The 12,294-nt window shown below is 54.0% G+C and overlaps 1 protein-coding gene across 1 annotated transcript; it reads right to left on the bottom strand.

Moving 5' to 3' along the window:
• Positions 1–4,711: 4,711 nt before the first annotated feature.
• On the bottom strand, positions 4,712–10,351 carry PRR20G (proline rich 20G; the record flags this gene model as incomplete). Its single annotated transcript, XM_082847442.1, has 4 exons — positions 4,712–5,310; positions 6,838–6,896; positions 7,313–7,407; positions 10,286–10,351. 4 exons carry the CDS (start codon positions 10,349–10,351, stop codon positions 4,712–4,714), a joined length of 819 nt encoding a protein of 272 aa, XP_082703568.1.
• Between the last annotated feature and the right edge of the window lie 1,943 nt (positions 10,352–12,294).

Raw genomic sequence — 12,294 nt, forward strand, 5'->3', positions numbered from 1 at the left:
AATGCAGCACAGTTAGGAGACACACGGGTCAGAATCACGTGACCCAGCATACACCAACCAGGGGTTCCAGAGGAGAAGAGAGAAAATGAAAGGGATAAGAGCTTAGAATCTTCCAGTTTTTATCAAATGTGTTCTCAGATAGAAGATTCTCAATGAATCTAGAGAAAGGTTTTAAAAACATGTAGGTATGGACATCTCCTAGGGAAACTTCAGAACATCAAAGACAGAAAGGGCCCGAGAGGAACAGAATTTTACCTCCCGAGCACAGTGTTTGGGCTATGAGAAGTTTCAAAACAGCAACAAGAGCAGCCTAAAACAACAGGAAAATATCTGCAAGGCAGTGAGAGAAAACATATGGTTGTCAAACTAGAATTTTATATCCAGCTAAACTATTATTCAAGAGTGTGCACGCTCTAAAGATGTTTCAGACAGAGCTTACCATGAACTGCTCTTTACTGAAAATCTCTAAGGAAGGTACTTCAGGAAGAAGGAAACTGAACACTAGACAAAGGAGGCATGGTTGAAGACAGCAAACGGATTGGTGACTCGTGGAAATAGAGTGAAATAAGTATCGATGATAAACACTAATTGTGTTAATAATGATTATTTTGGTGATGACAAAATGGAACTGAAATATAAGACAATAATACCATGTAGAATGGAACTGGTAGTGATCAGGGTAGACATATCCAAAGGTCCTTACAGGGTAGAGAAAGATAGAGATCGAGTAACATTAGACTTTAAGTCACGCGTGTGTGTTAAAAAATTAATCGTATTCAGTTGAACCATATGAAATTGCGGATGTTTGACCAACATGACGGCAACGTCCTACGGTTCAACCCAGCACACTGTGTAACTTCCAAGGGAGAATGGAGAAAACTTATCATACCGATGGAGAGCAGGAGAGAGAGTGAGGGTCCCTACCCCGCCTGAAGGCAGAGGGCCGTCCAGAGTTCTCCTGTGCAGACTTGAATCATCGGGGTGAAGAACGGGTGACCAGTGAGGCGAGGTCCACAGCCCCCAGCCAGGGCGCCTTGTAGCATCTGCTGCCAGTCTTCCTGCAAGTGTACTTCCGGGTCCTGACACACGTCCTAATTGTCAGATGACCAAGGTGCATGCCGGGCTCTTTGATGCCTTCTTCGGTGGCGTGAAGGTGTAAACAGGCCTGTCCTCAGTGAGAGGACAGACACCTAGATCGTACTGTCTTGGTGTAGATTTATTATTGAAACGATGTCTGCTTCCTATATATAAGATAGAGACCAGTGGTCTTCAGGTTTGAGGACACACATCCCATTAATAAAGGCTGAATACGTATCTCCGAATCGATTAGTCACCACTCTAATGTGTACGTTATTAAACTACAGAAACTAAAGGTGCCTAAAAATGAAAGAAAAAGCCTCCTGACGCCTGGACATTGGCACGTCTTCAGGAATGTAGGTGAAAGCTCCCGAAGAGGGAGGAATGGGGAAACTCTGAGCTCTTCCTGGAAACCCTGAATTGGCAAGTTTACCCTGGACAATGTCTAAACAGTGAAGTGACTGAGGAAACACTTCCATGCTGCTGTAAGGTGGGCCGTGCATGGCAGACATGGGCCTCTGGCCCTGGGGAGGGAGCAGGGCCTGGGGGCTGGGCACAGGGAAAGCTGGGCTGTGAGCTGAGGCTGGACCCAGTGCGCCCAAGAAACGCCCACGGACAAGAAGGTATCACTGTTTCCAATATCCGAGAAGTTCCTACAGCTTGATAAGAAAAGGATTTAAAACCCAATAGAAAACTGTGGAAAAGATATATATCGGCTATTAACAGAGAAAGAAATAGAAGTGGTAATAAATGCATGAAAAGATAGTAAACCTTATTAGTAGTCAAGACAAATCAAATCAGAACAGTAATGACAGATTTTTATTCAAGAGATTGGCAAAAATTATGGCGTCCCAACATTTATCGCTGGGAAGGCTGGGCGGGAACCGGCGCCTTCGTATCCCTCTGATGGGAATTGCTACGGATACAGCCTAACTGAATGCAATTTCTTAATACCTCTTAAGATAAAACATGGCCCTACTGTTTGACATGGGAATCTCACTTGGAGGATTTATTTCATAAAATTAAAAGAGCCAGTACTGAAGAGTCCACGCACGAGTGTTTTGCAAAGCATTCTGGTGGTGGAAACAGCCCGTCCGCAGAGGGTTGTTCCCTGAGAAGCCTGAAGGGTGCGCCTAGCAGAGGGTCGGCCAGCTCCCAGGGAGGTGACGGCACAAACGCGCGGTTGAGCGCAGGGCTGACGGCAGCGGCAGCTCCCGCCGCAGACGAGCTTGGGTGTCTGCGTGGCACCTGCTTCACACGGAGAATGGGTTCCAGCACTGCCCCCGGCACACCTGCCGCACCTGCCTGGACCCGGAATCACCCCGGGCGACCCCAGGAGGATCGCATGCCCCGTTTTTGTAAAATAAAACCCCAAAGATGCCTTTAAGTACACGTGTGTTCGTGCAGGCCTGTAGGCTGTAGGGAAAGCACACAGTGGCAGGGACTGCGGGAAGCAGACGCTTGTTCTTTGTCCTTGTGTGTGTTTCTTTTTCTGGTTACAGTAAGCTCATCCGACGTTGGTAAGATGAAAACTGTGAAATTTTAATAAAAGATGTACTCCAATAAAAGCCAGAGAGGAGGGTTTATTTAAGGGGATGGTTGGATACACAAGAAAAAAACCTTTCATGGGAAAAATTCTCTTCATTTACCTTGGACGTTTTCTCTTACAAATGAATCAAAATCAGGCGGTCAAAGCCTGCTTAATAAAGTACACAATCCAATTCGTAATAAACCTCTTATCAAACTCAGAAGATGGGAGTGATCTAGGCTTGATCGGACATGTCTGTGAGAAAAGTACAGGAAACACCTGCTCGGTGGTCAATGTGTAAAATACCCCTTTGAAGCCAGGAGCACAGAGGCCGCCACCCACTTACTTGCTCCTTACTTAGTGTGTTTTGTTTTGTTTTTTTTTTTGCGCTTCGCGGGCCTCTCACTGCCGTGGCCTCTCCCGTTGCGGAGCGCAGGCTCCGGACGCGCAGGCTCCGGACGCGCAGGCTCAGCGGCCATGGCTCACGGGCCCAGCCGCTCCGCGGCACGTGGGGTCTTCCCGGACCGGGGCACGAACCCGCGTCCCCTGCATCGGCAGGCGGACTCCCAACCACTGCGCCACCAGGGAAGCCCCCTTACGTAGCGTTTTGACCGTGTCCGGCTTTCTCCCTGTTTCTGTGACCCCGTCTGCCTCTTGTTTGATTCATCAGATTTTCTTGGATCCACGTGTTCCTCAATCTGTTTGGAATTATTCATTCTACTCCATCTCCTTTAGAAGTTACCAGTGGGGCCACCTGCTTACAAATGCTCAGGGTTCCTCTGCTCCCTCAGGTTGAGCATCTATAGAATTCCAGGACTAGACCAGAATTTCAGTAATTTGTAGCTCCTTTGAACTCCTACATCCCCCAAATTTCGATGTCAGTGCTTCTGGAATTTTTTTTTTTTTTTTTTTTTATTTGGTGGCTGCATTGGGTCTTCGTTGCTGTGCGCGGGCTTTCTCTAGCTGTGGCGAGTGGGGGCTACTCTTCGTTGCGGTGCACAGGCTTCTCATTGCGGTGGCTCTTCTTGCTGCGGGGCACGGGCTCTAGGCTCGCAGGCTTCAGTAGTTGTGGAGCACAGACTCAGTAGTTGTGGCGCACGAGCTTCGTTGCTCCGCGGCATGTGGGATCTTCCCGGGCCAGGGAACGAACCCATGTCCCCTGCATTGGCAGGAGGATTCTTACCCACTACGCCACCAGGGAGGTCCCCTTCTGGAATTTCAATTCCAGATTATTCATCTTTTTTCGAGGATCATACTTATTCAGACCTAATAATACAGTTTACCATTTCCTTGCTTTCTGGTCCTTCTTGCATCCCGCTTCTTCCTCTTTTCTTCCCACTTCTTTTTTTTTTTCCTGGCTGGAAAGCATCATCTGTGCTTTCAGGGCAGGCAGCAGAACAACTCGCCTGGAGCCGGCTTTCACAGGAAGGGGCTTTGATATCAGCCTGTGAGCTCTCGAGCTCAGAGGAAGCTCCCGCTCCGGGCCGGTCTGATTAGGATTCAGGCCCCTTTCCTGTGCCTCGACGGCACCCAGCCCCTCCTGTCCGCGCGCCACCTGGTCCAGGTCGTGGAATTCGAGACTCAGGGTCGTATGCTCTCCAGGATCCGAGGGGTCTCCTCATGGCTTTCTCGGAATCACCGATGCTTTTGAGGGAGTGTTGATGTCAGGCCAGTTCTGCTTTCCCTGTAGGTCTCACCTCACAGGCAGCTCTTGGAATTTCCTCTTTAACCAAGCCTCATCCACATGTGTCCCTCTCACACCCACTCAGGATCCGTGTTTTTCTTCAGAGGGGAACCACTGGCGGGTTTCACAGGCTGCTGGGGGACCGCCGTCAGTATCCTGACCCTGCAGCCGCTCGCTGGGAAGCTCCGATCACAGCGTCTCCATCTCGCGAGCACCCTGGGGCTCTCTCTGCCCAGACACCTCATGCGCTGCTCTGTCCCTTGGCACCGCCTGTCCTGTGGGAAGCAGACCTGGGCCTGCCGGGATCCTGGGGGAGCCTGCAGGTTCAGTCTGGGCAATACAGGTAGCGGGGGAGACAGTGGGGACAGGAAGGGGACTCCAGTTGGGGGAAGGTCTCCTGGAGTATTTAGCAAATGCCCAGGTCAGAGAGAGGGGGGCTGGCTGTGGTGGGCATAGGGCGCTGCGACCGAATACAGGTAGGTGCCGGAGGGCGTCTGCATGACTATCAGAGCAGAGCCCGAGGGTATGAACCCCACGTAGGAACAGGCGGAAGGCTGGACCTCCCTGAGACCCCAGAACCCGTAGGCATTGGGCGGCCCCTGGGGTCTCATCCTGAGTGTGTCACTGCCGGGGCCGGGGTTCCGCAGCACGTGTCCGTGTGCCGCGGCCGCCATGGCTGCTCTGGTGAAAGGGGTCTCCCTGGCTTCTGGCTCCGCGGGCTGTTCGGGCACCTCTCCGCTGTCCAGCTCCACATGCAGATCTGGCCCCAGCAGGCGTCCCGGCCCCTCCTGCAGGCGGGGGTCCCTGCCCCGGCCTCTTTCAGCCCCCTGGCTAGCTCCCCTGCGGTGGCCTCGGCCTCTCTGTGCAAGGCGAGCCGAGCCCACGAAAGCGGGGGCCTCACGTCTCATGGGGTTCACATAAGCAAAGGGTCTCGAGGGCTGGCCTGGCTGCGGGGGTCCGGCTGCCCCCCCAGGGTCTCCGCCTTCTGCACCAGGGCAGCCTGTCTCCTGGGGATGAACACCTGAGGTGGAGAGAGATGCAGAGACTCAGCAGAGGGAGGCTTGGGGGCTGGGGGGGTGGGGGTGCCCCTGGACGGCCACAAGCCTCCTCCAGGCTGGGCACTCCCCACGGGCCCTGGCATTCAGCCCTCACAGCTGCCTGGCCAGCCAGGTATTATAATCCCCATTGTACTGATGGGGACACAGAGTCTACGTTCACCAGAGAGGTTCAATTTGAATAAAAATGACAGTCCCTGTCCTAACTGCGCTAAACTTCAATAGGACAGACAGACAGAAGCAAACAAAACCAAGTAACGGCGCTGACAGCCGAGGGGCAGGGAGGGCAGAGAGGCTGGGAGCCCGGCTCCCTGACTTGAAGGACAGCTGGGCAGCTGAAGGACAGCACCGCACGCGGGGCAGCTCCCCAAGGCCTCCTTAAGCTAAGTCAGGCTTGAGTTTACCCTGCGGTCCAGGGAGAGCCATTGAAAGAAAGGCAGCAGGGGCATCCCAGCTGGACTTGGGGGTCAGGGAAGAGGTGTGCCTGGAGCAGGGGTGCTGGCAAGGAGGGGCTGCGGCCTCGGGGGAGGCGTGAAGGGGTCGGCGGCTGGTGGCGCCCGGGTGGCCCGTCTGTCTGCAGGCGCCCTCCTGCCCATCCCTCATGAGCTCCTCCCGCACCCCTTCCCCGGCGGGAGGGCATGAAGCCTTTCCCGAGGAAGAAGATGCAGGTTTGGAGGACAGAGGAGGAACCTGATGATGCTAAGGTGTTTGGGTCATCCAGGTGGGGGCCTGGGCTGGAGCTGGATTTGGGGTCACCACCAAATGGGTTAATTTTTTTCCTCAGTTCTCGGCTAGGAAAACCGGGAGGTGAGGGTTGAGAGCTGGGTGCTCCAATGAGAAAAAATAAGCCAAGGGAGAAAAGGACACCAGATGAAAGAAACAGGGCGTAGAATTCCAGAGGGGGATGGGATTCCCCAGCCGATGGCGGGGGGTGGGGGTGGGGGGCGGGTCGCAGGGTGACGGCTGGGGTGAGACTGCCAGTCGGCTGGAGCAGGTTGGAAGGGGGTCAAGTTGGTAGAGCGCTTGATTGGGTGTGAATTTTAACAATCGGGGAAGAGTTTTGAGAACACTGAATTTGCAAACAATAGCCCAACTACTAAGTCCTGGAAAATTCAGAAGAGGGGAATTAACCCTGGGGCACAGGATGTCTGCGCTCAGAGTAACGGGTCTCTGGAAGGCGGGCGGGAGGTGGGGCCCGGGGCTCCAGTGTGGAAAGTGAGGGTGGGCATGTTGCTGAGAACTCGTGACCGACAGCTACACACGCCTCTGCCGGGAGGGAAGACCCTGCGCAAAAGGGGAAAGTCGGCAGGAGCGGAGACGTTAGAGAACAGCCAGTAGCGCTAAGAAACAGAGGAAGACGGTCGCGTCTGGAGGGGAAACTGAGGCGAGGGCCGCTGTTGTCCACAAAACGCCTTCTGTGTCATACACGTAAACAGCCAACGTAGAGTCAGAACTGGGGAGCACCGGAAAGGGGGTGAGGGTGTCTCACGTACCTTGATTAGGGGCCGTTGAGCGAAAGCGCTTGGAGGGTCTCTGCTCCTGCATGAGGAACCTGCCCGAGAGAGGGAACCGGGTCAGTCCGGGGGCTCCAGCCACCCCTCCGCACCCCCGCACACTGCGCAGGCGGGAGCTCGCCGGGTCGGGCTGGCGGCAGGGGGACGCGGTGTCTGGAGGGAGGGGTCTGGGGTGACCTGTTAAACTGTCTTCAAAGAGGCACCAGTAGCGCTTGGCCTGCAGGAGGGCTCACTAATTCAGCCCAAGTGTCCGGACGAGGTGGGAGAGACGAGATTACCTTGGGCCGATTGGAGCTTTCCCTCCCCAGAGGGAAGAGGGAAGGAAGGTGGGGAGCAGAGGCGTGGAGGGCGAGGCCGTCTGGGGAGCCGGCCCTGGCCCTCCCAGGGCACCGGAGGCTCTGCGCCCAGCTGGTCATACAAGGTGTGCCCATCCCCCAGGGCGCCCGGCACGTACCTAGTCTCCCTGCCGTGCCTCTGCGGCCGGCTCTGGGGGTCTGGAGACGCGGCGCGGCTGCCAGGAGACCCTTCCGGGAAGAGGGGCCCGAGGCGCTGGAGTCCAGGGGCGTTCGCAGTCACGACCGTCGGCCTGAGGGCGGCCTTCAGAAATATCTCCCGCGGAGCAGGCCTGTCCTGTCGGCGGCCCTACAGGAAACTCACTGGTCTCGAACCACCCAGGCCCCTCTTATAAGTGTGTCGGGATCGCCCGTGGTGATTGGATAGAAGGAGGGCGGGCCAGGCAGCTTAACCCGAGAAGAGCTGATTGCGTTCCAGTTTTCTGCCGCCCAGAGACCCTGCCTTGAAGACACGGGTTCTAGATGCGGTGCTCTAGGTTGATCTAATCATTACAGGAAAAGGCAGCGATGTGATTGTGTTAAGTGACTGACAGGAGGTTTGATTAGGTTTGGTGGGTGGGGCAGGCGGTCAAAGAAAGCACCCAGGGTGGGTGTTGGGGCTGGAATTGGAAGGATTAATGGACTCAAGCCAGGCCGAGGGGGGAGGGGAAGAGCACACACCTAGGCTCGAGGTAGGGCGAGCCCCACCTCCACGCTGATCCAGGCGGGGTTAGACAGAAGGCGTGACGGGGCCCACCCAGGTTCCAGGCGCAGTGGAGATGCCGTAATGGGACTAGACCACCCTGGCCGTGAAAGGGGAACAAACTGAGTGTGTCAGGGGGCCAGGAGGCTGCGCTGACCTCTGGGATGGAGATGGTGTCTTATGAGGTGGAAGGAAGACAGTCCACAGGTAGAGAGACGTTTACAGGGGAAAAAAGAACCAGAGTCGGGTGGTCCGGACACACCTTAGAGGGAAGGAGTGGGTTTATTTGGACGGAAGTCGTACCAGGATTCTGCTCTGAGTGGGAAGATTGCAAGCTTGGTTCCTACACGTTGGGTTGAGAGAGATTGAGCCACCAGGTGTCAGGAAGTCGGGTGGCAGTTCTGGGGTTGGGAGCTCAGAGAAAAGGTTGAGGCTGGAGACCTGTGCATGAGGCGCCCTCCACAGGCGTTAAAACGGCGGGTGTGAACACGGGAGTCCAGGAAGAGAGCCTTGCGGACACGGGATGGGAACCGTAGTGTTGCCTTAAAACGTCTTCCAAAATTACTGTATAAATAATGCAATCCCACTGAATCCCAATGTTATGTTTGCTTCTTTTCTCTTTTTTTAAAAAAAATCAGCTTTTTTGAAGTACAGTTTGGACTCGATAAAATGCACCCTTTTTACACACACAGTCCAGTGAATTTTGATAAACGTATCACCCTTGGGTAACCATCGCCACAGTTGAGATATGGAACGTTTTCCTCACCTCAGGAAGTCCCCTCGGGCCCCTTTGCAGGCAGCCTCTCCCCCGGCCCCAGGCTGCCCAGGTCAGCTTTCCATCCCTGGTGATCACTGGCCTGCCCTAGAGCTTCAGCTGAGCAGGTGCTGCCTCGGCACTTTCGCCCGGTGGCCTTTGCTCTGAGTGATGCTGCTGGCACTCAGCTCTGCTGCAGGATGAACCGGGGACCCTGCCTCTGGATTGCCGCCTCTTATTCCGTCGCACGAACGTCCACTCCCTAGTTGGTGGACATTTGGGTTGCTTCCAGTTTGGGGATACTACGAAAAAGCTGCCGTGGACATTCACCTACAAGTCTTTGTGTGGACATGTGGTTTCATTTTACCTGAGTAAATACCTAGACGTGGCATTTCTGGGTGAACGGTCACGTGTTGGTTTAACTTTGTGAAAACCATTGTTTTCCAAAGTGGTGGTTGTACCGTTTTATATTCCCTCCGGCGGCGTGTGAGGGGTCTAGTGGTTCCACGTCTTTGCCAGCCCTTGGCGTTGTCATCTTGTTGATTTCAGCTGTTCTAGGGTCTGTGGAGTGGTGTTTTGTACTTCTTCATATGAATACCCAGTTTGTTCCAATACCATTGGTGACATCAGTGCTAGTTTTTTTTCTTTCATGCAACTGTATGAAAAGCTTTAAACTTTATATGGAGAATTAATCATTATATAATTAACTAACGATGAAGGAAGACAATAGTGCGTTGACCCTTTGCCACCCATCAGAACAGTGCGGTGTTGGCAAAGGAACAGGCAAATCAGTGGCTGGAAAGATGAGAAAGCCACCAGCACTGACAGCAGCAACTGACATTGTCGAGGGCTCCGCACGTGCCTGGTTCCCAGGACAGCCGTGTTCACATGGAAGTCCTCCCAACAAGGCCGCTTACTGTTCAGGCGCTGTTGTCATTCCCATCTGACAGATGAAGAAACGGAGACACAGGACAGTTAGGTGGCCTGCTGTGGGCAGACTGGGATTTGAGCCAGACCCTCCTGTCCGAGAGGCCAGGGTCTGAACCTCTTCCTTGCTTGCTGACAGCTCTAAGGGAAGTTCACGGCCAACTGAGATCCCGTTTCTGTTCAGCTGGAACATGTGTGTATTAGTTTCTGATTGCTGCTGTAAAACTTTACTACAAACCTAGTGACTTAGATTAACACACATTTACTATCTTTGCACCGTTGTGAAATTGTACCTTACGTGCTCACTCACCGTCTGCAGATCTGCCCGTTGTAGGTGCGGTGCCTGTGTGTCTTCGCCCGTCGGGCTCCAGGTGGTGGAATTACTGACACTTCTCAGCATCTTTGGAATTTGACGTAGTGTTGCTTCACTCCAGCTTTTTAAAAAATGTTCTGCACCTCGTTGGTTGTACTTAACTCTGTAACTTCCGCTGCGATGCTTTACTGCGTTGCGAACACCCCGATGGTGTGACCGGGGCTCTGTAAACCACTAAATGATGACTTAGAGGCTGGGAAGAAAGTACTGCGTGTCAGAAGTTCCAAGCGTCCCACCGAGCTAAAGTCAAGGTGCTGATGGAGCTGCAGTTCTGTTCCGGAGGCTCCAGGAGGGAATCGTCTCCTCAGCTTTTCCAGCTCCTACAGGCGCCTGAGTACTTGGCTCTCAGCCGCTCCCCCGTCTTCAAAGTCGGCAGTGAGACAAAAATCCTCCCGGGTCCCCATTTCTGATTAACTGGGGGAGGGTGAGATGAAGAGGCACTGGAGGCGTGTGTCTTTCATAGGTTGCGATAAACACATTTTCTTCTTCAATTTTCAAAAAATACTTTCATGAGAAAGTTTTTCTTCCTCTATTAATTTGTATATATCATTTTAAGAAAAACTGTGCATTATAAAAAAATTCAAATATATCTACAGAAAAGTAAATGGACGAGTGTGATGACTCCCTGCGTAGCCCTCACCCAGCTCAGTAGTTACTGACTCACGACCAGTCTTATTTCATCTCCACCCACTACTCCCCCAATGCTGGTTTTTTTTGTTGTTTGTTTGTTTTTTGCGGTACGCGGGCCTCTCACTGTTGTGGCCTCTCCCGTCGTGGAGCACAGGCTCCGGACGCGCAGGCTCAGCGGCCACGGCTCACGGGCCCAGCCGCTCCGCGGCATGTGGGATCTTCCCGGACCGGGGCACGAACCCACGTCCCCTACATCGGCAGGCGGACTCTCAACCGCTGCGCCACCAGGGAAGCCCTGCTGGGTTATTTTGAAGCAAGTCCCAGGCACCTTGCCGTTTAAACCATAAATATTTCATTATGTATCTCTAAAAGGTAAGGGCTCTTTCTATAAACATAACCACGATGAGAATGTTTAAATGAAATAAAAGAAATGAGGAGGGTCCAACTAAGAGCAGGGGATTGAATATACAAGAGAGAGATGAGGTCATCAGAATCTGAGATCAGGGTGAGTGTGTGTATTGGTCACTGGACCGGTCATCGGCGGTTTTTACTTTCTCTGCACAGCAGCAGGGAAAAGCATTGCTGGAACTGGGGCAACTGGTAGGAACTGGCACAAGCGGCCACGACGGAAACCCCTCCTCAAAGCCAGGGCCTTATCCAGCCCAGATTTACTTCCCAGGTGAAGGTCAGCGTCAGGTGGCTGCCTGCCCACCTGAAACAGGTGTCTCCACGTCACTTCCACTCCCGTCTCGTGGGCCAGCTCCAGTCACGTGGCTCAAACCATGTGCCGGTGGTACGGAGAGGACCGGCTGCTGGGCGTGGACCGTCTTCCAACCACGTGCCGGTGGTACGGAGAGGACCGGCTGCTGGGCGTGGACCGTCTTCCAAACACGTGCCGGTGGTACGGAGAGGACCGGCTGCTGGGCGTGGACCGTCTTCCAACCACGTGCCGGTGGTACGGAGAGGACCGGCTGCTGGGCGTGGACCGTCCTCCCAGCCCACGGGACGCGCCGGTGGTGCGGAGAGGCCCGGCTGCTGGGCGTGGACCGTCCTCCCAGCCCACGGGACGCGCCGGTGGTGCGGAGAGGCCCGGCTGCTGGGCGTGCGCCGTCCTCCCAGCCCACGGGGCGCGCCGGTGGTGCGGAGAGGCCCGGCTGCTGGGCGTGCGCCGTCCTCCCAGCCCACGGGGCGCGCCGGTGGTGCGGAGAGGCCCGGCTGCTGGGCGTGCGCCGTCCTCCCAGCCCACGGGGCGCGTGCACTGGACGTTTATTCCGGAACTTTAGCCACTTCATTCACACGCACATTTTTAAAACAGCAAATGCATCGATTGTGTAACGAGGGATGGAGGGTGGGGTCGGCCGTGCAGACCCTGAAGCGGGTGCCTGGCCTGCAGTCCCAGCTCCACACGCCCTGTGTGGCCTTGAGTGATCTGGGGAACATCGTCTAACTGCTCTGAGACTCACGTCATCCACGTGCACAGCAGAGATTAGTGATGGCATCCTTGGTACAGAGATTTTTTTCTGAGGACAGTTTGAAATAATGGATAATATTGTTTGTAGGCAAACAAGTATTAACTATGATTCTTATTAGCATATTCAGACGATATATTATCTATCTAAGGAACCCAAGAATAAGAAAATAAGAGAACTCCTTAGTTACAAATTTAAACACAAGAAGGCAAATTATTTCCTATATGCCGTTAATAACCAACAACACG

The sequence above is a fragment of the Leucopleurus acutus genome (assembly GCF_964270905.1).
Source record: "Leucopleurus acutus genome assembly, chromosome: 10".
Taxonomy (NCBI): Eukaryota; Metazoa; Chordata; class Mammalia; order Artiodactyla; family Delphinidae; genus Leucopleurus; species Leucopleurus acutus.